Source organism: Desarmillaria tabescens (genome assembly GCF_030435595.1).
Source record: "Desarmillaria tabescens strain CCBAS 213 chromosome Unknown EV420scaffold_8, whole genome shotgun sequence".
In the NCBI taxonomy this organism is placed as follows: Eukaryota; Fungi; Basidiomycota; class Agaricomycetes; order Agaricales; family Physalacriaceae; genus Desarmillaria; species Desarmillaria tabescens.
The window spans coordinates 247770-268918 of NW_026848307.1; the positions used below are offsets into that span (position 1 = coordinate 247770).

Sequence of the window (21149 nt, forward strand, 5' to 3'; positions counted from 1 at the left end):
ATTCAAGAGGGGTTGCGTAGGGAAATAGATCTCTTTCGCAAGTCTTAGTTTATGTCATTCCCAGCAGTGTTAGGAAGCAGAATAGTGATCACAAATGTATGCTCAGTTTGGAGATAGAATATGATGTCGAACTCTTGAGTACGGGTTTCTTCCCATCAACTTACCCACGATATTATCACCATCTGTCGCTCACATTTGCAACGAGATGGTGAAAGGGAAACAAACAGCCTGAGAAAAAAAAAGATGGCAGACCGATTTCAATCGGCACGAAAAGGTAGATGGGCGTGGGTCCGACCAAGCATTGCAAATATCAGTTGTAATGGTATCGTGGATAAGCAGTACGCATCCTCTGATGCTGCACTTAGACGTTCTTAGTCGACAAAGTGGATGCACCATATTTATAGAGGAGATCTCGTCATACGCCTATCGTACATTCATCCCACAGTCAGTACAAATTCTTCAACGCCCATCAGATATCACATACCACAGGGGAGAAAGAACACTAACAGCTAAGTAAGTTCATTTGTTTATGGGATAGGGTGTCAACTCGAACGTCTCTCCATCCTTATGACTCTGCTATAGATATTATAAGTGAGCTGAGAAAAGCAGATAGAGTGTGGACGTGCCGGTGATTCCATATTGTCGTACTGCATCTGGGTATCACATTCCACATGAATTGCAAGTTCACCGGGCTAAATATCCATGAATAGACCGAAGTATGAAAAAAAGTAAAATACTTGCCCTGGAGACTTGAAGGCGAGGCCCACGAGATCTATTCGACAAAATCTCACTAGACGATCTCTGCATGTTCGAACTCGAAGATCCAATCTGCTTCTTCGAATTCAAGACAGCCTGGAACCGTGTCTATCAAATCGAATTGGATTTCGACAATATCATGACTTACAAGGACGGAAACACTATACACTGAGGACCCAATCAGTTACGGACTGTGAAAGGGAATGAGACATACTTCGACACAGAAGAGTATACATCGCGGCAGGAATCAGAGATTGGGGCCAAACAGCCTATATGAACGTCAAAAAGCAAGCATTAATGAGGGATATTCGACAGACCTCTGTAATAAAACAAAACACCCCGACAAGGCTACGGTCATACATTAGACTTGCGACACATTGAACACGATGAAAGGTACCTAATCAACAAGCCGCTATTCAAGACCCATAATGTGAACTTGTCGACGATACGATTCGTTCTTTGTAAGTAGACATTAGCACGATTACCCAACTCTCGACCAAGTCAATATATTGCTTACTGTTCGCCTGGAGCCGTCATTCTGAAATGCATGAAAAGGAGGGAAGCCGTGATAAGCTGCAGAAGCGTTAGGATGTCGTCATGAGTGTCCTTGCAAACATACGAGGTTGGTGCTATATCCGATAACAAGCAGCTTGGCAATGTCCTATGCAGTGAATCAGGCGACTGGTGAAGAAGTAACATGAATGTATGATAAGTACCGTCAGCTGCAAGAGTTCCTGCTAATGATCTGAAGTGTACGCTATATCCTGCATGAGTATCGCCAGACGTGAACTCGAACAGAAGCAAACCTTCTGCCAAAATAATCTTTGGAAGGAAAGTGTTAAGATCCGGAAATATGTATCCATAGAAAATCACTTACAAAGAGTAGCCACGAAGTTGCCAGCGACCAGGGCTGCCTGCGCCAAGTTAATAGAAAGCTCAGGGGATACACATTGCAAGATCCTCACAATTATAGCGCTCAATAGCTTGTTCTTCTGGCTCACTGGAGTCCGGGATCAGCAAACGCACGTTTCACTCGCAGAAACCAAATACGCGCCTACCCATACTCGCCAGGTAAAAAAGCTAACGGCACCGAATGAGGCAATGATCTAAGATGAAACATAGGCACCTACCCCTGGCAAAGAAGCCCTTGTAAAGCCTTGAGAAAAAGAAAATGATGAATGAACGCTGTCTAAAATCAGATCATGTGCGGATTCTTACTGTGAGGACAATCTGTGATAGGAAGCTCCTGCGCACACGTCAGAAATGAGATACCGGTATAGTTTTGTATTGAAAAGGCTCACCAAAGTAGTCGCATCATTATTGACGGATCGGAGAATCCCTTCACCAAGTACATATAGAGGGCATGCGTGATGAAGACTTGATGGAGCGTATCGATAAAACTACACGCGGTGATTTTAGAGTCACTGAGAACATGCTGATACGTCCGTACTTACCACACTACTGAAACCTGCGGGAGATCAATAAAATTGAATGGGAACAACTTGAACAATCGATCCTCACAAGAGCTTTGATGACCGCCCGATCTTTAGTGTGATCCTGCTGCAGTGAGCATGCGCTTGAGCCGGAGGGCGATAAGAGACGCTCACTACGAAGTATTCCCAAGAACAGAGCACTGTTAGTCCTTGAAAACTGGAGCGCCGAGCTTGGTGAGGCTTTGCGATATTCCATGGTCACGGGAATGCCTACCACGCCGAAATACTGGATAATAGACCATGAAATGAGATATGCCCCGGTTTCAGAAGGAACAACTCGCGTACACTGTGCATATAAAAAGCGCCCCCATCTGTGTCGAACAACTGAGCACCGCTTGAAATTCGATCAGAGCATGTCGAAAACTCACCGTATTGTCAGGAGCTGAAGTAGAGGCAGTTTCGCTCATTTTCGTTGTTGGATGGAGCTACCAGAGTGCAGAGTTACACATCGATTTGAGCGGAACGGTTATATAGACCGAATCCAGAGAAAACTTCAGTCTCTATTGAAGGAAGTCGCAGAGAGCAACAGCCCTTATGGTTGGATAATCTACCGAAACTTAGCATCAGCGGAAAGAACCTCTGATTATCACACGAATGAATTGGAGTGCAGAGCGCAGTGTGCACCTGGCAGCTCAGATCATCAGATGCATCAGAACCTGAGAAGCGAGGTTCGGACCGTTTTTGTTTGGGTTAAGTCGATGGAGCACCATTGGTCGCTTAACCATTTTCGCTGTTCTAGACTGGAGGTATACAGTTACCTTACAAATCGTTCACCGTTGAAAAGGCTGCACGGCCGCAAAGAATCCGGTAATACCCGGCCCGATTTTCCAACCGCAACTTTCAAAAGAGCATTTCCTTCTCCGTCTCTGCTTCATGGTACGAACCCACTAAAATTAATTTTGCTCTATTGACAGCGGGGCGGTTCTTTTCAGTGGGTCTGATTGATAGAAGCACAAGATAGAGAACACATGCTTTGGGATCCTCAGCAACCACTTGCAGCTTCTTTGTAACATCTGATGGGGCAGTAAAGCCTGGATTGGAATCTGGCCAAGCTCTTTCTGGTGATAGAATATCGTATACCACAGCTCTGAATGCGTGGTGCACCATACTTCGATGATGGGATTTTGTGGTTTTCTGCGACTCCCTTCGTTCTCGACTATTCCCATTACTTATCGGAAGAGTTTTTAGGCGGGGTATCTACCTGAAACAGAGTTACATCAGGATTCTTGAGGCCCTTTGATCTCTCTCCCGGTACCCAGAACATCCGAGGTAGTGCCGTTATCTGCTATGAGGGACGTATGCCCTTCACTAAACCTGACAATCACGATGGTTCAGTGCACGGTGTTATAGATTGTAGGCCCCCAACTTTACCTCAATCGAAAAATTTGACTGCAGAAGCATTCAATGAAACGCACACGCAGTTGCCATTGCCGCAGCTGTAGATAGAAGTTGATGACTTCTCTGAACCTATCACTCGGCATCGGGAATACGCCTATTGACCATTTCGTCTCGAGTCTTTCAGAGGATTTGGTGTTGAACAGGTCATAATGGGAATTCTTTACGCTAGCTTTCTTCCGAATCGGACTGTCGTTCTCTGCTATTGGGTGCTCAGCACCGTTATAAGTTCGTTCATCGAATCATTATGAGTCTCCGGCGTCTACAGGATGAACGAGCGTACGCCGTAACGTTCATCGATCTGTTTCACCCTGACCGCATTATATGCTTCTATACCTGCAAGTCCGGCGAGTGTGGAGATGAAATGAATCCGGTACGAACTTTTCAGCGTCCACTCTGAAGAAAACTTTTCCTCGAAAGGAATTGGAACAGCCACATGGACGGCTTGGATAGCGTTTTGTGGGCCTAGGCTAGTACGAGAAGCAGGATATTTGGGAGTTGATCTTCTGGGGCGTATCCCTTCTGTAGACAAGGGGATGTTAGTCTGAGAATAAAGCACGTCATCTTTTATTCAAAGTGAACTGACGGTTGAGCCAAAAATACGTTCAGTACCAAGTGTGCACTCTGAAGGATCGATGCCTTTACACACAAAGGTGTTTTATCACCAAAGACCAACAGCTAGCTATCCGGCGATAAACATCGGTGCATCGTGGCTGTATGATGCCTCCCTGAGAGGAAACCTACCATGTACCCCAAAGGCAACGAATTGCAGAATGAAGCGCGCTTGGAGGCCCAAAATACATCCATATTATGCCCTGGAACAGACGTTGCACCGAGGAACTTGCCATACCTAAAGCCATGAGCATCCGAGGAAATTTACCAGACACGTTAGATTTTGTCGTTCCGTTCCCGAAGTAGTGGTCGGCTTGCGATGTCCAGAGGGCACTTTGAATTTCGATATGAGTAACACGCAAAACAGTGATGAACTCCGCGAGTATTCCGCAAAGCCGATTTACTAGGCTGTGCGCTAAGCCTTGACAAATAAGCGTGTATGGTTTCGGTACGTACGCCTCAGTGTTCCATGGGTGCTAAAGCACTGGGTGGCACTCAGGCTGCCCAATATAATCAGACATTCTGGGAATGGGTCAGGTTGAGATTCTAGAGCACTCAGAGCCGGGTATATGATCCCCCCCAGGGTAAGTAGTACTACGAGTAACCCCGTCAGGACTAGCTAACGCTTCAGAAAAGAGAACACTTACAGAAGCGTATACAGCATTCGTTGAAGACGAGCACGAGATCTTCCCTTCGACGATTGGTGCGCATATAGTCACCTTTTGCCACCAGCAGTGAAGCCAAACAGAAGCCTGTCATATAGGAAGATGAGTGCCATTTTGAGCGTCGGTCGATCCATCCGATTAAGAAGCCGGCTAAATCCGGTAATGCCCTTACTTTACCACCATCATCATGACTGCCATCCATCCATTACTGTTAGGTGTTGTCGCGCATTATCGAGTCGTCGTCGTTCCCTGAAGTGAATTTGGATGGCCGATACCTAGCCGTTGTAATCGCATATAGCCAACTTTTGTGGTCCTTCGTTTTGGCTACGACCACAGCTGAAAAGGCGAATTTTGCCGTCCTTCATGGGCCATCTTCCAGGACCGGCAAACAGCTCTCCTGTCATCTTTTTCCGTGAAACGATGTTGGGATGTTTACAAGTTGTAGCGACAGTCGTGAATCCACGAGCGAGGACTGTATGCTACTCGGTGGTGCGTTAATATTGGCCCTTGGCTGTTCACAAATTCAACAGTTCTCAGATGCAGGTTGTGACCAACACTTTCGCTCACTGGACCAATGATGACCAATGACGACGTTGTCGAAGATAGAGGGAACGCATCGCGCTGGTCTGGTTTGGCAATGGGATGGACAACGGCAGTTCGAGTACGGGCAGCGGCCGGATGGATTGTCGGGGAACGGCGCACGAAAGAGGCCACCAACTCAGTCAGCAATCTTATGTCGGAACCATGACACTGGACCTCAACGTCGCCTGGCTCTTGTTATCAGCTATATGCTATCGCACCCCCTGCCATCCCCAAGAGTGACCGGTGGTGTCAGCAGATACCTCTCCCGCCATCGCCATCCTTATCCATCACCCTATCTCAAAACTTGATTGGCGGTATTCGAGAACACGTTACTCACGTTTGAACCGCTACAGGTTCCGCAACCGTCGTCGCCAAATTCTATGATCCATTATCCCTTCATGATGTATACGAGTCTGTCGACCTCCTCCGTTTCGCTGCTCGGTCCGTCGCGAGTGAAGCGAAAGCATACGAGATGCTCCAATCTGTTCAGGGAATTTGCCTTTCTCGATGCCTGGGTCTCTGTGCAGCACCTATTCTAGAACCGGATGGAAGGACAGTTTTGTCCTCCTATTGGAGCTCATCGCCGGGAAAGATCTACGCTACCCATGTGAAGATAGAGATGGGGAGGAGATTGTCGTCGACTCATCTTTGCGACAAGCTATATTCGCCATGCTCTTCCACTTGATAATGGATTTCAGAGACCTTGGTGTCCGTCAGGATGATTTGGTCCAAAGGAACATCATCATTAGACCCCTGGTTCGTCCGGGACCTTTTTGCTCAGCTCGGGCTGATGCACGAATTATACCTGTTTCGGGATCTGTGATAAGAAAAGATTTTTGAGGCAGTAATGAACAAATATTTGTCTGTGACACCGTTTTAGCATTTTGATCTATCATTGTGGTCCTCTAGGGCTTGGGCTCTGGTTCTGGCGCTTTGATTCTCTCTGAATTCGTGGATGCGCATCACAAAGTGACATCGAGTCTCAAACTCCCTCATTCAATGATCGTCGATCGGCTTATGCACGTCAAATAACTACAAAGCCAACTAGTTTCTTTTACCACCTGCCAGCGCGATGCCTTTCTCTCTTACCTCTTTCCTTCACGACGCATTGTTGAGCATCAAACAAAGGCCTTTCGTCCATATGGCGGAACCCAACAAATACATTCACGGGGTCATCGAGACGGACCCATTCCCCCGGTCCATCAAAAGCTGGTTTGACTTTATTGCTGGGACGGTGCCATCCCACGGTGATGACGGTGATCGTCTCGGCGCGTTGCAATCATGCCAAGTTGTCCGGGTGGAACACTATCGTGCTCGGGGGCTCATCTCCCACGAACTTGTCGCAGTGCATGTAATATCCGGCGATGATGAAAGGGTTAATCAAGGAAACACAGATTCGAGGGTATTGGTCTTGGAACGCTCCAAGCAAGAAACCTCATCCGAGACTTCCATGTCAGTATTACTATCAAATCTTGTCTATACATCGTTGCTGATTAGGGGTATTTTAAGAGAGCAAGTCTTGCGCTCGATGAGAGAAGTCAAAGGCAAAAATACCGGAAATGCCGACTACATTACGATCGGGTCCTCTCTCAAAGGTGTCATTCGTGGTGAAGACAAGTACCTCCTTGTTCAGGCCTTCGACGTACCCCCCCGAATAATAGATGTAATCGACATTGCTGCTCTCGTCAATTCCATCACTTGCTGCGCGAAGAATTATTCGCTCTTCCACTACATGTGTATGTGGTGGGCTGCCATGTTTTTTCAGACGTGTGTCCGCCTTTGCGACCCCGGACATGCCCTCAAAATCGAACAAGGGCCACTATACTCCCTGCGGGGAATGGTTGGCTCTGTTCGCTTTGTTGATGATGACTGCTCATTAATCCCGTTGCCACCCGCTGACACCGTGACTCTCAGTGTCATCATGAAGGATATCATTCGAGACATGGGTCAGGGTGGTGTTGACAAGGACATCATCACTCTTTTTGAGTCTGTGCTCGAGGCAGACATCAAGGCGATGAAGGACGAAAATCTCGGACAGCCTCCAGTACAACACATGTTAGCCGCCTGCAAGACCCTCTCTGCAGGCATCCGTGCCACTTTGCAGTCCATGAAAGAGAAAAAAAGACAAACGCAGACGTGAAGTCGAGGAGCAGAGTCGCGAGGTTGAAGAATGCAGTCGCCGAGTAGAAGAGCGGAGCCGTGAGGTTGAAGAACGCAGTCGCGAGGTTGAAGAACGCAGTCGCGAAGGCAGTCGCGAGGGTCGAGGAAGGCAGGCGCGAGGTTGAGGAAGGCAGGCGTGAGGTCGAGGAAGACAGGCGCAAGGTCGAGGAAGACAGGTGTGAGGTCGAGGAAGACAGGCGCAAGGTCGAGGAAGACAGGCGCAAGGTCGAGGCAGACAGGCGCGAGATCGAGGGGCATAGACATGAGGCGGAGGATGGCTGGCATGAAGTAGAGGAAGGCTGGCGTATGGTTGAAGAGGACAGTCGCAAGGTCGAGGAAGGCTGGCGCGAGGTCGAGGAGGACCGTCATGACGCTCAGTATGGGGTTAAGGAACCCAGCCAGGATGACAAGGTATGCTCATGCTGTCATTTGTTGCCCACACTTGCTCATGGTGCACGGCACACTGATGCAGCAAAAGCTGGAGGACTTGGTGTGGAGACACTGCTAAGGACATAGGTGTAGTGGATGGCCAAGCAGTTGATAGAGGGCCAAATGATACCGTCTTGCGCTTCTCCGGAGGATAGTAGTTTCTGTCCGTCAAAGAGAGCTAATTGAGGCCAACAAAGTTGTCTAAGTATGTAAAGTTCAAATTCTGGTTACTAAGAATACAGCTGGCTACTTTAAGAATTACACAAAATGATACACACAATCAGACATCCTCCACCTGACCTCGCAACAGCGCCGCGTCATCTTCCTCCTCCTCCTCTTCCTTAATAATATCATCCGTAACAGCATGGCACAGCTACAGTACTCACTCAGCGAACGGTCCAATGCGTATCCGAAACGATACACATACCTCTAGGGCCCATATCCACGGGAACGAAATCAATAGTCTCCGAGGGACCTCCTCTGGCTCCTCAACCAACCCTTCATCGGCATACATACTACCAGGTGTGCTCCCCCTCCTGCTCTCATTGTGTACATTGACATACTGCGCAGTTCGTTCTGATTCGTGCGTCACTTGATATGCAGCGATAGCCCACTTCTTCATATCCTTGGATCTCATCGCCGTCGCTGAGCCTTGACAAGTCGCCGCGCAGTGATTGCGGTACGTACGCCGTAGGGCTTCCATAACCTCTTTGACGGGTCCCTAAAGATGACAGAACGGTGAAAAGAAGTCGAAAAAAAATGCATTGCGGCCTCTTACGCGGACGGCAGAATCCCTTTCACGCCTCTTCTTCCGATCACCATTGATTGAGACGCCAGCCCATAGTTCTGCTTCACACATAGAATGCCTGGTCGTACGATGTCCCTGGAGTCATCTTGTGCGATAGCAGAGCACTTACCTTCGCATGAGGCCCTCTAGTTCAATATCATAGGCATGTTTTGCTTTCCCTGCATTCTGAAGATATAGAGCGGACACATTCTGAATTCTGAGCCGGATGTCCGTGTGTTGTGATCCACTGCGACCATTCAGAATACACTCAGGATCCAAGCACTGGAACTTACGAAATAGGGCTGTATTCTGGAGGAGGCTCGATGAGCCTGAAGAGTTGCCCCAAGACTTTGGGAGATATGTATCCGTCCTCGCGTTGAAAATCTGGAGCTATGCTGTTTTGAAGATGCAGAGGTATCTTCACGGGTACACCTGTCTTTGTGAAATCAACCTGCGTTCGAGGCTAGCTGTGCTAGCTCCAAACAGTGAGGATGAGACGGGTCGAGCTCATCGGATTTTGCCTCATGAATGTGCGAAACCAAGCCAAGGACATCAGATTTCATGAATTCTGGACGAAGGTGATCGGCATCTGTCGCAAAGAATATTCAGAGGCAAAAATGCACGAACCGACAAAGAATTCGCAGATGTCCTCTACATCGACGCTCTCCTGCTCTTCCGGGATCTCTATCGGGTCCACAGGAGTGTAATCCATCGGTTCTTCGGGATCTTCAATTCTGGGGAAGTCATGAGCAACGTTACACGTAACAGGGGGTCTTCAACGCCTCACTGAAGTTCCGGATCCCATAGTACAGTGAAGAAGTCTCCTACTAGATTATGAGGTACACGTTGTCAAGTGAAATGAAAGACGCACCGTCCAGGTCACCTCCAGAAAGCCTGCCCGTGATGAGTTGACGTAATATAGCAAGATACCGATACTAACTTGTTTGGTAAATTCCTTTCTCCTGGTTGCGTAGAGAAGACGACGACGTTTGTAGGTGGGCGACCCTGCCAGAGCTCCGATGAAAATATCTCATGATCGACAGCTGTTGCCAACTGAATGTCACCTGAGAAAAATTTAGTAACACCCAGGAAGTACAAGAAGAATCACGGACCTGGATGCAAACACGGATTACGGAAAATTGTGCATTGGCCGGTGACAACACGCCGTTTACCTCCAGGAGGATGTACCGCGCAATAGATTTCTCCAGGTTTCAGGACTCTTACCAGCGTACGTCAAAGAATGCCACCCAATGAGATGAGGAAACGAGTCATACCGATGTCCGTCGGCGATACCTTGCGAAAATGATGAGTACCCGTAACGGTCATGAGAAAAGGAAGCATTGCACACCCATCAAAAATGCCCCGTCATTCACTTGGATGCGCTATAGCCTGTAAGTCCGGCTGATAAGTCATATGACAGCAAGGATATACTCACAGCCCGGTACTTCAAATCCTGCAACAACTGACACTCAATGCACTTCAGCACGTTTCTCAACAGATGCTCTCTCGCGAACCCTGCCTTGAGCATCTGCAAGATCGGCAGCTCCGAGGACTTATATAGTTTCCTTGCCTCGTGTTTAGAATCATCCAAACGATGGATGTGCCTCTCGATGTTCCTGATATTGTCAATCTGAGCTTTCATCATACGGGCAAATACTTCGTCCGGAACACCCAGGTGAGAGAGAAGTGATATCGCTTGACGATTAAGGTGAGCATGTGAGTGCGTTGATATCTAGTGATATAAGCTAAAAGGTGGATCGTTAAGTGAAAGACATAGCTAACCTTCATGACCCCCAATTCAATGCTGTCACTGGCAAATTTTCGCATAGAGGGTCGCATGCATATGTGATTGGGTTGAAGATGAGGAAGGACAGATAGGACACCTTTGTACCTACGTGTTAATGGATCTTAGGATGACGAAGAGCACTATAACAATTCGCACGACTTACCCTCCCATCCGTATTTGAACGGCGGACGGAGACGCCGTATTCCCCAGAGCTTTAGCGCATTGGTCGGCGAGTTCGGCACTGCAGTTTCCAACGCCGTCCGTATAGTTACTGCAAGACCATTGGAGATTTCACCGAAAGAATGCCAAAAAAAACTTACTATCCACCATGCTGGATATCTTCTACCTCTTCCACTGATGTGATATCGCAAACCTTTCTTGTGGCGCTGAAGCATAGCCCCATCCTGCTAGCATATTTGGCGACTTGACTCCTTATTAGATTCGGGCGACACCGATTTCATGTTTGAACCCACCGACACGAATATGTCCAAAGTCCCCCATATGCTGTCGGACTATGTCTGCTGTGAATCCGCGGTCCGGCTCTTCGTAAATCATCCAACAAGAGTGTTCCTTCAGCTGCGATTCGCCGGCAGCGAGAAAACTTTTTTCGTAATCAGAAGCTCGTATCGAGACAGATGCAAAGCAACATACACGTAACGCCGCGGTCCAATTTGTATGCCCTCTTCAAGAGCAATTCGTATCCGTGCTAGAACTCCAGTCCGAGGGTTCTGTCAGGCGTTTGGACGAGTTGTTACCGAGCAGGGGTAGTTATACGTACATCGTCGTCGCTCCGCTGCAGAAGCCCGTTAACACGAAGTTTACCATCCTCATCACCAAAACTGTGAAGCAAGTTAGTATTTGATAATCAGACAAATTCACCGCAGATTGCAGACCTCACGCGCAAAAAGTTGTCCTGGAACTCTTTCCAACGTCGAATGACCCTGTTACTAGTTTCAATGGTCGCCTGGAAAGAGTAAAACTCTCGTAGGGGTAACATGTACACGTCTCATGAAAATCCGGTCGGAGGGGAGATCAGTTGGAAAACCAGCATCATTGAAATGACCAGCTTGGGTGATATGAACAGCTTCTGCGGACTTGACTTGCTTGCTCCATTTGGGATTCGCCGCAGATACTCTAGCCGAAAAAGAGTGCGAAGGACCCTGGAGACATTATACGAGAAGTGTACGAAATGTTTGAGGCCGGCCACTAGATTGGTGAGTCTATCTTTCCCTCCCTAATAGATACAAGATGCTCACCAGAATCGACGTGCGGCAAGAGAATGCCATGCGATATGAGACCAAGAAACAAATACTGACACTCGAACGGGTTCGGATGTTCCTCGTATTCGCGTCTTAAGTATTCCGCGATGCTATTGATAGTTGAAGGAGACGTTCGGCTGACGGCGATAGGGTCAAAATCTACTGTTGTCCGCGCTTCTTCCCCACGCTCCAGGGTGCGTAGACGGTCGAGAGTATGAAGAACGCTGTCTCTGGCTCTCTTGTCCAAGACCGTAGTGAACCGAAATGTCCTCCAGTGTCCAAACTTAGTGATAGAACCTCAGCTTGAGTCATTCAGATGTAAACAAGGGAAGAAACACCTTCATTAGGGCGTGCTGCCGGTCCCCGCTAGGGAGAGGGGACAAAGCCTGGCAACAATGTTCATCTTTGGGTATGTGCAGATTCCAATCATCCTCAGTAGCCCGCCGAATGTGAACTCCTGGTGGTAACGGCTCGTCGCGAGGATACAGGAACTTCCAATCGGCTTTGATTTGAGGAGGCCTAGAGAATGTGATGGTCAAAGTTACGTGCTTGAAATCTCCGCTGCGCTGATCATTATTGTATATGACCTTTTCGATGTCACAGAGTTTGCTGGAGCAGAGTAGCCCTTGAAAATGCAGAGCGTCAAGCAGTGGCAGTCAACAGATGCACCTGAGACTTGCCAGGAATGTCGTCGGCGTCAAATTTTGCTTTAAAGAACATTTCCTGTTTCGATATGAAGTCAAAGAATGAAAGCAAGAGACTAGCCACATACTTGTTTCCCAAAGTTCAGAGAAAGTTGGGCACGTTCCAGGTCCTCTGCTTGATATCCCGGTACAAACTGAGTCGGAGGACCTCGAATGAATCCCATTCCGAACGTATATATCGGTATCCGAAAGGCTAATGCGCGAATTTCTGTTAGAGAAGAACATGAGTGTGGTTGGCTAGCTGACCGTCTCTCGGCTTTTCTCCTGCACCGCCGGTATTGTGATTCTGGAATTCTGCATGATATCCACCGAACTGAATCGAATTTAAAAATTCGTCAGCCATGTCGAGATGAGGGAGAGGAAGAAAGGGGCAAAACGCGGCTAGCCTAATTTCAAATCGAATGTCGATCCTCTCTCCCTGCAACGACCGTGGGCTATCTTTTTCCTCATGCTGCAGTAAGGCTGCCGCTAAAACTCCCTGTTTCAGATTGTTGTAAAGGAGGCGCGTCAGGAGGCCATTCTCTAGTACCAGTCGAATGTACACCGTGCACCGTGTTCCGAGTCCTATGTATATAGGATTCTCGGTTATTATGCAGGGGGAATTATCCGTGGGACTCAATTCTATTCGAGGTATCAAACCTTAACGGACTTTGCCGATTTCCCTGACTGCGGTCTTGTTCTCAGAATCCGGATTCACGCCAATACGATATCGCAGAGTGATTCTCGCCCTTCGATATATTATCTGCTGAGGCTGCTTGCGGAACGCCAGACCACCTCGAAGCTCGCTCCCCTTGGGATTGATGCGTGCAAAGCTCTATGTTACCGGAATAAGTCGAATTGGCTAGGGGATATCGCTGCCGTGCTACAAAGCTTGTACCGGCCTATCTCAGTGGATATCGATGGTTTGTGCTCTCCGGAACGAGTCAATGAGATCATGACATCGGTAGATGCTATGTGGAAAGATGAGATCGTGGACTTCATAACAGGTTCCCCTACATCTGCCCTCCTCGCGACTCGCTACCGGCACACCAAGGCCGTCCCAGCGACCTTCCGCTCTTACCTGAATATACGCATACCTTCCCATAAGATCGCCTTCACACGGGCCCTTACCGGCACACATGATCTCGCCATCGAAAGAGGTAAATGGGTTGGCCTTGCTCACTAGTGGCGACTCTGCAGAATGTGTCATGATGACATTGAGGATGTTATTCATGTCCTATTCATGTGCCCCCATGACGCGTGTGGGGAGCGCCGAACGTCCTTTCTCAATATCATCCGGATCACCTATCCTGCTCTGACGGGATCGTGAATCCTTCTTCATCGACTGATTGAAAATAAAGACCTCTTGGAACCGACCGCACATTTTGTGCATGACATGTTCGCATTATAGAATCCGTCCCACTGTACTGATCCCTCCGGATACCGCTCAATTGCGCCAATCATGTCTTCAACCCTTCCTTCCTTCCTACCTGAGCTTACCGTGGGAACCTTTCTATCCGACCCCGCTTTCATCCGTGTCCTTTTGCCGTTCTTTTCCGCTTCGGTCTTGTCGTCACTTTTTTCTCCCCTCCATACCATTCCGTGCGCCTGTCCTGCATGCTTCATTCATGGTGACACTTTCCATTTTGTCTTCCCTCTCCGACTGTCATCATTAAGGACTAATTTGGCCGTATGAATTCCCAAATTGGCGTACCGGACGCTGCTGAGGTCACTCTTACTTCTACCACCATCAATGCCATACTCGTTGCAACCATCGCAAAGCCTCAACTACCGATACCTGCGATACGAGTGATACGACTTAGGCCTTTCCTACTGCAAGGGACACTTTGGAGAAGGGGGAAGGGTCATCAAGGAGGAGGCTGTGGCTTTTGTGTCAGGCCGATAGAACTTGGTATGTCGTACTTTTCCCTCACTGCATCTATTTCTTATATTTTTCTTGTAGCATTTACATACCATATACCTGTTTCTTGTCACGCGAAACCCCATGAAATGATTCAAATGACTAGCAACTTTTCATTTCTCATTTCGTCGCCTTCGTTCCAGCCACAACAATGCTATTTATTTCTGTATACAAAAGCCCGGGCTTTGACAATCGCTACTCTGACATTGGTCGACACCATGACATGTTTTCTTCTCTTCCTTACCTTCAAGCTTCATGTCCGGTGTAACTAATCAGTAACGGGTAACTTCCATAACCTGCCCTTTACCTCCCTCTCTTTCTCCCTTTCCCCCTTCGCATTCTCTCTCTTCGCCGTCTCCCCTCAGTCTTTGCCTTCCTCCCCACACTGGATTCCTATTGCCGGAAACGTGACGAAGTATCAGTTAGCAGATATTGTGTACTATGGCTCGCGGCACTTAACTGCGCGGTATGTGGATCCACATAACAGAGTATGGCTTAACAACGGTATTGCCCTGGAAAGACATCCATTGCAAGACGACTACTCGACATGACGCGAGACAAGACAGGAAAAGATCATAATGGGTCCGATTCATGGATTTATAGACCTGGCCCTTCCAACCATTTCGTTCGTTTCTTACGACCCTCCATGACCTCTCTACCGCCTTAGAATGGCCCATGATATCTCAGAGGTCGCCCTTCAGCACTACTTTCGCTACTGGGCCTTCTATCTCGTCTTATCCGGCGTTGTTGGCCCTGCCTGACTCGTTGTTCCAGCTTATTCGGGCTTCGTCATCCATGCCACATCTACCTCTACCCTCTGGGAATTTGGATGGCTGGGAAACACCACTTTCGCTGTGGCTCTATTCGAGGTCTATTCGGCTCTAATTAATCAAGACATATACAGCGGATGTTGACTGGCTGTTGTACAGGTCTTTAGCATCTACTAGTTATCCTGCACAGTGCTTGTCTGGTCCAACCATGACACCTATTCGGACTGTAGAGGAACTGCAGGTTTTGACGCGAGTCGTCAAGCCTCAAATCCGGCCTCGCCAATCTTTCTGAGGACGACTTTGACACAGAGTCTCTAGACGAGTCAAGACTCGGAAGTCCAGAAGAGGACATCATATAACTCAACCCTCGAGCGATCGATTTTCACAATTCTTTTAGAACGTTTGTCACATGTCATCTTCTTTGCACTCTTTGCTGACTATGCCATTTAGTTGGTTTGGTTTTGCGCTTTGCTCCTTGGTCGCAAGTGCGCGGCACTCTTTAATGCTGCGCTACTTCTTTCGGAGACACTGCCTGAAGACCGTCATGCTACTTTAGATGCAGCATTCGAAATGTTTCAGAAGCGTGTTGGTAGACCGGTGCCCGAAGGACATTTCCCTCACATCAATACTGTGTGTCTGAGTGTCGACAAATTCAATGTGTGCGGTCGCCCATTTTTAGTATATATGTTCTCGTCTTCATGCGGAACTACTACATGGGAAAGCCCGTCTGCGCAACAAGTATGGTGTCAAGTTCTCCTGGAGTAGGTTTGCTCACTTGTCCCTTTTTTCTGTTCTAAAAAATGTGTTATAGATATTACATGCACAGTCTGGATACTTGGGGTGTATTTATATAGGCCGGCTATTATATGATATGATGTTTATTGCAGACATAAACAACGGAATACGAAAAAATGGTATAGGAATCGGACCTGCTGCGCGGATGCGTCAGCCCTCACCCCACTAGTCGATAAAATAGCGGCTGTAGACATTTCTCTACACTCAGGGTCACATTTAATAGGAATGACGGTGGACAGCATGGACATCATACCGAAGGCACTGATCCAGAACGTCATCCTTCAGGATGCAGCAGCTGCAGAAGATTTCCAGGGGGGTCAATGTCGCCAACTGTAAGCAGGCTTACACCGACGTGTCAAAGCTGAGTATACGCGCTTTTTTGGGTATGTTTCTATTTGGCGGTATCTCGATATATACTCAAAACTCTCCAGAGAATGACCGTAGACACTTTATCTTTCCGTTTCTCATAGGGACCGAGCACTGCATAACGCAGTGGCCTCAGAATCTTCGCGTCAACAGTGGCTCTCTCTGGCAGGAAATTTGCCGTCGGAAACGAGGTCTTGGGTAGCGGTCAATGAGAGAGGAGAATTTTTGCGGATACAAGCCGGCGCAGCCGGTTCTTGTCGAAGTCCCGGGACAACGAGGGTCCTACGGGATTTCATGACATGGTCACGACATTTCCGCCAATGCCAGCAAGTACAACAATGATGGTACGCTTATTTTTACTGAACCGATTCTTGACTGACATTCAAGATCGTAAGGAAGCAAATATCACCCCTGCGACCTTGCTTCGATAGGCTACCACTTGCACGCTCATATATGCTGTTTAAATCGGCGTTATCGATGTCATTCTTACATTGCGAATATAGTCAACTTACCCATCCAGACTTCGTTGCAACGAGCCGGTCATCGTGTGGGTCAGCTGAACCTTTTTAGCGCATACGAGACTAGTGCGGTACCTCAAGCGTGGGCGTGAAAGAAGATCACAAGCCCCCCCCCCCCTAGCTTGATTTTCGCTTTGATTATCCTCGTTCTAGTTTCGATCCACCTTTCTCGTACGTTTACATGGATAGATGAAGCGATGGAAATACTGATTATCCTTGTAGTGCCGCAGACTTACGACTTGTACACTACCGCAAGTACCTTCTTCGTCACTACCGCTCGCCAGTCTTGGCCAACAAGGCACCTCATGAATATTGCGAATACCGTCCTTTCAACAGCGTTGTAGAACAAAACAGTACCTGGACAGACAACAATCCAGCGATGGGACCTGCAAACACAGGCTATATGTGGTCCCTGTTTACGTCCTTCTTAATCTCCAAGGAGGATACGTTGCGAAATACCGGTCTCTCAACTTTATACAAGGGAGAGACGACGAGAAAGGAAATTCAATGACTTAGGAATTGAGCCGCGGACAACAGTCTCGCGACGGGTCCAGGAGAGTGGAGAAGTATCGCGGAAACTACGGCACGTGTCAAAGTTTCACGACAACAAGGGTCCTCACCATGCCGGAATTCCATGATGTGGTCGCAGTATTTTATGACACTTCTAATCAAATCAGAAAATATACGTTTCTTTGTTACCAGAATGAATCTTGACTGATACTGTACTCGAAGTCGCTAGGAAATGATCGTCACCCGCGTTGTCAGCGTTCAACCTGGATTTCTTTGATTTCAATATCTTCGATAAACATACAAGGTCTCGGAAAGGCGGTGTACAATCGTTTCGACGTTTCTGACTTTCACACCCAAACACGCGGTTTCAGCTTCTGCTATGCCATTCCTACATTCCTACATTCCTACGTTCCGAACAACTCTATCCGTCTGGTCTTCGCCGCAACGAGCAAGCCATTCAGTATCGTCTCAAAAAGTACATTTGTTACACGGAACACTCACATGGACGTCATCGCCTCCGTCTCTTCTAGCTAACTAGTAAGCTAAGACGATTTAACCCGGTTGATACTCTGTTGTCCCTCCCTGACAAACCGGCGCTTTGCATTCAATAGTGTCCTCGAATCAGGGCATTGCCACTTGATGATGGTATCCCGCAAACTTGATTCCAGATCTGATACCGTCTCGAGGAAAGCTCAACGAAACTAGGCCATTTACTTAATCCCCAATAACGCACTTGAACAGGAACGCAACCCAAATTGTCTCAAATTTTAGGTTTCAGTGCCTGCGCCAGACGTTCCTCTGGTGGTCACTATCGTCTACGTGCTTACATTCCTAAGCGGTTCTTTTGCAATCTCGTAATCCTGGGTCAGTATCGTGTATTCTTAGAAGCACGGCTTGGCACTGACAACAGTACGGCAGCCTTATGATGGTTTTTTTTTTCAAGACTAACGTCACCGATGCACTGCTGATAGTCATCTTTCAGGGAAAAACATCACAACACTGCATGGGTTCCGATTTTCAAGCTTCTCTACCTGAGCATCTGACAACACGATGACTCCATCCCATTACTCTCCCCTCAGCATCGCTCCCGTATCTTCCGTCGACTCCTTAGGCGTTAGCCTCCTAGATGATCATGATAGCTCCAAACTTCAAACTCGCGTCTCTTATGGCGGTAGAAGAAGAATATCGATCGCTGTCATCATCCCGGGCATCCTTATTTTCGTTGCCAGTGCCGGTCTTGCATCCTCACTATTGGTATGGCTTCTATCCCGCCGCGTAGAATCCCACATACCCCGTGAAGATCCGTACTTTCTAGATGCCGTTGTTGCAATAGAGGGAACAACAGTGCCTCAAAGGCTCGACGATGGTTCTTTGAAACTTGATACGACAATGTACGGTTTGGCTATGTCATCTCTGTCTGTACGTTTATTTCTTCGTTCATCCTGTCAAATACTAATAAACCTCCTTTAGGCCCAACTGGTAGCTCTCACCCTACCATTTCTTCTAGGTTTGCTGGGTTATCGCCTAGCCTCAATGTGGATCCTTGCACAAGAAAAAGAGCACGCAAGTTCTATGCCAACGGCAGTACAGTACGGACTGCTTGTCAAATTATGTGGATCGGCGAACCTTTTTAGCGCATACGAGACAGTGCGGTACCTCAAGCGTGGGCGTGAAAGACGATCAACAGCCCCCCCTAGCTTGATTTTCGCATTGATTATCCTCATTCTAGTCATTGTTTTGAATCACCTTCTCTCGTACGTTTGCCAAGACCAATGAAGTAATGAAATACTGATTACCTTGTAGTGCCGCGGACTTATGGCTGCACACTACCGCAAGTACCTTCCTACACACCTCCATAACCGAGATTGCCGCAGAATCGATGCCTGCCATGGGCACAAAACTCAACCTCACTGCGTGTCCGGGTCCTACGGTGTCCATACGCCGTATGAGCTTGTCGACGGCTGGTCAAAATTACAGCAACTGTGCGCACTTTGCTACTCAATCCGCCTCAAACCCTGTCAACCGATGGGGTGATGTGGGTATGATCAATGAGGGACTTGCTGTCGTTGGGAACAGTAGTTCCACATCAAGGACTGTCATGATCGACGACGTAGCGATCCTTGTGCCCAGCACCATGCCTGACAACGTCGACAATCTCACATTCAATTCTTTCGGACTCGTCGCTCAATGTCAGCCCGTGGTCGACTGTTTAGTTGATCCTATGCAATACGACCCTGTCCCAATACTCTACTGCCCTTCTTTCAATCCTCCATACAACATTAGCAGCCTCGTTGACGGTTCAGCCACTAGCCACATTGATATGCTCAATTTGACAAACAACGCTTTGTCGTCAGATGGCGGATACCCTCTCGACTCTGTCTTGAACCCATACGGAGCACGTGTCATCTTCTATTGGTATGACGATACCGACAATATCGCCTTTCCCGCAGACGATACACCTGGGTGGTATCAGAGATCCTTGTTAGGACAATCGGATTCATATTGGTACATGAGTACATGCAATATGACTGCGTACAACGTTTCGATTTCCTATAGTACCCTCGACGGAAACAACAGGTATGCATTTGTGGACAAGCCGGTCATGTCGAACTTCAACACCACATCTGCTCTCTTTGCAGCTCTTGACTCCGCCTATCAGGCAGACCTGGTAGACTATCTACAAAGCGCCTTCAAGACTTCCTTCACCCTTCCTACAGAGACATTCAATACGGTTCTCTCGCGAAATATGTCTTACGCCGCAATGGGCCTCGCGTCGCCTCTCTTTGAACGCGACGTCAGCACCGGCGGCAATTCTATTCTCCTGATGAGCGCCAGCAGGTATCCTTTGGCGCCTCTCTCAACCGTACTGGCCATCCTCTACACCTACGCCCTTCTTGCACTCGTAATAACCGCATCCTCTGTCTTTCTGTCTTCCCGGGAGATCGTAGTCACAAAGAACAGCGGGAAGGAGCACAGAGTTACGACTATTGAACTCGTTCAGCTGCGCCTTACTAACCCATTGGCGAGTATCGCCGAGCGATTTGTAGATCCTGCACGACCTGAGCTGTTGTTGGAATCATCGGCTGTTGACATGTTCCACGAGCACCCACGCGCAGAGAAACTGGGAGTCGTCATGGTGGAAGATGAGGGAGAGGATGCAGAGGGTGTGGTTAGGAGAAGACGGAGCCTCAAAGTTGAGAGCATCGAGCGGAAGTTGACGAGACTCTCAGGCTCAACTTCCAAAGTGTCTTTTCCAGAAACATTGTAAAACGCTTCCCGGTTACTGGGTTCCCTCTTCAAAGACACATATTCGCTCGAGTGTGAGAAGGGTAAAGATTGTAGAGTGATAGCGTCACATGGCAAGCCTCTTCGCAGGCGAACCTAATCCAAGAGGGGGCGCGAAGTCGGAAGGATTAGTCAAACGGACTGGAGTCAAGACTTCAGAATCATGACTATCAGGCCATATAGATCGCTAGAATCGTATCAACGAACGAAGAACCTGCATAATTCTATGTATATGGTAATTATTATCAATAAAGTTATCAAAGTATCTCCGCCGAAACCTGGCTGCTGGATACTCAGACAAGCTCCGCGAAGACAAGGAAAGATAGTCGTTGGACACGGCCCTCGTAAAGAGCCCCCGGTGGAGTCAATATTTCTTC

At 48.0% G+C, this 21149-nt stretch overlaps 8 protein-coding genes across 8 annotated transcripts; 5 read left to right on the forward strand and 3 right to left on the reverse strand.

The window, feature by feature from the left end:
- Positions 1-401: 401 nt before the first annotated feature.
- EV420DRAFT_1521574 (uncharacterized protein) lies at positions 402-3002 on the reverse strand. The gene is made up of 16 exons (XM_060472229.1): positions 2926-3002; positions 2618-2873; positions 2535-2560; positions 2364-2406; positions 2058-2191; positions 1811-1836; positions 1722-1756; positions 1473-1490; positions 1376-1417; positions 1274-1329; positions 1154-1213; positions 1074-1104; positions 945-1025; positions 742-852; positions 627-692; positions 402-576 (listed from the first exon to the last, which is right to left on the reverse strand). The coding sequence occupies exons 2-16, from the start codon at positions 2654-2656 to the stop codon at positions 520-522; spliced, it is 825 nt and encodes a 274-aa protein (XP_060334376.1). The 5' UTR covers positions 2657-2873; positions 2926-3002; the 3' UTR covers positions 402-519.
- A 464-nt stretch (positions 3003-3466) lies between these two features.
- EV420DRAFT_1476694 (uncharacterized protein) lies at positions 3467-5123 on the reverse strand (the record flags this gene model as incomplete). The annotated part of the gene is made up of 8 exons (XM_060469350.1): positions 3467-3563; positions 3621-3856; positions 3928-3980; positions 4026-4188; positions 4231-4283; positions 4495-4677; positions 4713-4850; positions 4904-5123. The coding sequence occupies 8 exons, from the start codon at positions 5121-5123 to the stop codon at positions 3467-3469; spliced, it is 1143 nt and encodes a 380-aa protein (XP_060334377.1).
- A 375-nt stretch (positions 5124-5498) lies between these two features.
- EV420DRAFT_1639003 (uncharacterized protein) lies at positions 5499-6188 on the forward strand (the record flags this gene model as incomplete). The annotated part of the gene is made up of 3 exons (XM_060476906.1): positions 5499-5642; positions 5706-5817; positions 5857-6188. The coding sequence occupies 3 exons, from the start codon at positions 5499-5501 to the stop codon at positions 6186-6188; spliced, it is 588 nt and encodes a 195-aa protein (XP_060334378.1).
- A 271-nt stretch (positions 6189-6459) lies between these two features.
- On the forward strand, positions 6460-7847 carry EV420DRAFT_1144732 (uncharacterized protein). Its single transcript, XM_060466047.1, has 3 exons — positions 6460-6955; positions 7013-7825; position 7847. Exons 1-2 carry the CDS (start codon positions 6576-6578, stop codon positions 7641-7643), a joined length of 1011 nt encoding a protein of 336 aa, XP_060334379.1. The 5' UTR covers positions 6460-6575; the 3' UTR covers positions 7644-7825; position 7847.
- Positions 7848-8372: 525 nt separating this feature from the next.
- EV420DRAFT_1639005 (RNA dependent RNA polymerase-domain-containing protein) lies at positions 8373-12971 on the reverse strand (the record flags this gene model as incomplete). The annotated part of the gene is made up of 29 exons (XM_060476907.1): positions 8373-8465; positions 8520-8813; positions 8871-8958; positions 9010-9126; positions 9173-9311; positions 9364-9468; positions 9507-9613; positions 9667-9703; positions 9751-9773; positions 9820-9943; positions 9992-10098; positions 10154-10172; positions 10228-10261; positions 10315-10611; positions 10662-10770; positions 10829-10936; positions 10986-11088; positions 11139-11266; positions 11317-11393; positions 11444-11504; positions 11559-11629; positions 11667-11799; positions 11841-11871; positions 11922-12207; positions 12263-12443; positions 12512-12549; positions 12594-12647; positions 12697-12836; positions 12875-12971. The coding sequence occupies 29 exons, from the start codon at positions 12969-12971 to the stop codon at positions 8373-8375; spliced, it is 3201 nt and encodes a 1066-aa protein (XP_060334380.1).
- A 1179-nt stretch (positions 12972-14150) lies between these two features.
- EV420DRAFT_1144818 (uncharacterized protein) lies at positions 14151-15002 on the forward strand. The gene is made up of 2 exons (XM_060466048.1): positions 14151-14519; positions 14571-15002. Exons 1-2 carry the CDS (start codon positions 14300-14302, stop codon positions 14798-14800), a joined length of 450 nt encoding a protein of 149 aa, XP_060334381.1. The 5' UTR covers positions 14151-14299; the 3' UTR covers positions 14801-15002.
- Positions 15003-15075: 73 nt separating this feature from the next.
- EV420DRAFT_1476697 (uncharacterized protein) lies at positions 15076-16890 on the forward strand (the record flags this gene model as incomplete). The annotated part of the gene is made up of 9 exons (XM_060469351.1): positions 15076-15153; positions 15216-15397; positions 15458-15539; positions 15749-15928; positions 15978-16063; positions 16186-16425; positions 16564-16761; positions 16787-16803; positions 16847-16890. The coding sequence occupies 9 exons, from the start codon at positions 15076-15078 to the stop codon at positions 16888-16890; spliced, it is 1107 nt and encodes a 368-aa protein (XP_060334382.1).
- A 1448-nt stretch (positions 16891-18338) lies between these two features.
- Positions 18339-20910, forward strand: EV420DRAFT_1144895 (uncharacterized protein). Its single transcript, XM_060466049.1, has 4 exons — positions 18339-18351; positions 18406-18906; positions 18958-19241; positions 19291-20910. Exons 2-4 carry the CDS (start codon positions 18538-18540, stop codon positions 20753-20755), a joined length of 2118 nt encoding a protein of 705 aa, XP_060334383.1. The 5' UTR covers positions 18339-18351; positions 18406-18537; the 3' UTR covers positions 20756-20910.
- Positions 20911-21149: the final 239 nt, after the last annotated feature.

Bases quoted from the DNA above. Each gene is read 5' to 3' on its own strand.
- EV420DRAFT_1521574 (XM_060472229.1), bottom strand. From the start codon at position 2,656: ATGAGCGAAACTGCCTCTACTTCAGCTCCTGACAATACG. The intron at 2,561-2,617 runs GTGAGTTTTCGA...TGTTCGACACAG, and splicing joins CTTCAGCTCCTGACAATACG to ATGGGGGCGCTTTTTATATG. The intron at 1,837-2,057 runs GTGAGCCTTTTC...CGGTGCCGTTAG, and splicing joins ATAATGATGCGACTACTTTG to CTTTTTTACCTGGCGAGTAT.
- EV420DRAFT_1144895 (XM_060466049.1), top strand. From the start codon at position 18,538: ATGACTCCATCCCATTACTCTCCCCTCAGCATCGCTCCCGTATCTTCC. The intron at 18,907-18,957 runs GTACGTTTATTT...AACCTCCTTTAG, and splicing joins TGGCTATGTCATCTCTGTCT to GCCCAACTGGTAGCTCTCAC. The intron at 19,242-19,290 runs GTACGTTTGCCA...ATTACCTTGTAG, and splicing joins GTTTTGAATCACCTTCTCTC to TGCCGCGGACTTATGGCTGC.
- EV420DRAFT_1144818 (XM_060466048.1), top strand. From the start codon at position 14,300: ATGAATTCCCAAATTGGCGTACCGGACGCTGCTGAGGTCACTCTTACT. The intron at 14,520-14,570 runs GTATGTCGTACT...TTTTTCTTGTAG, and splicing joins TGTCAGGCCGATAGAACTTG to CATTTACATACCATATACCT.
- EV420DRAFT_1144732 (XM_060466047.1), top strand. From the start codon at position 6,576: ATGCCTTTCTCTCTTACCTCTTTCCTTCACGACGCATTGTTGAGCATC. The intron at 6,956-7,012 runs GTCAGTATTACT...GGGTATTTTAAG, and splicing joins ACCTCATCCGAGACTTCCAT to AGAGCAAGTCTTGCGCTCGA.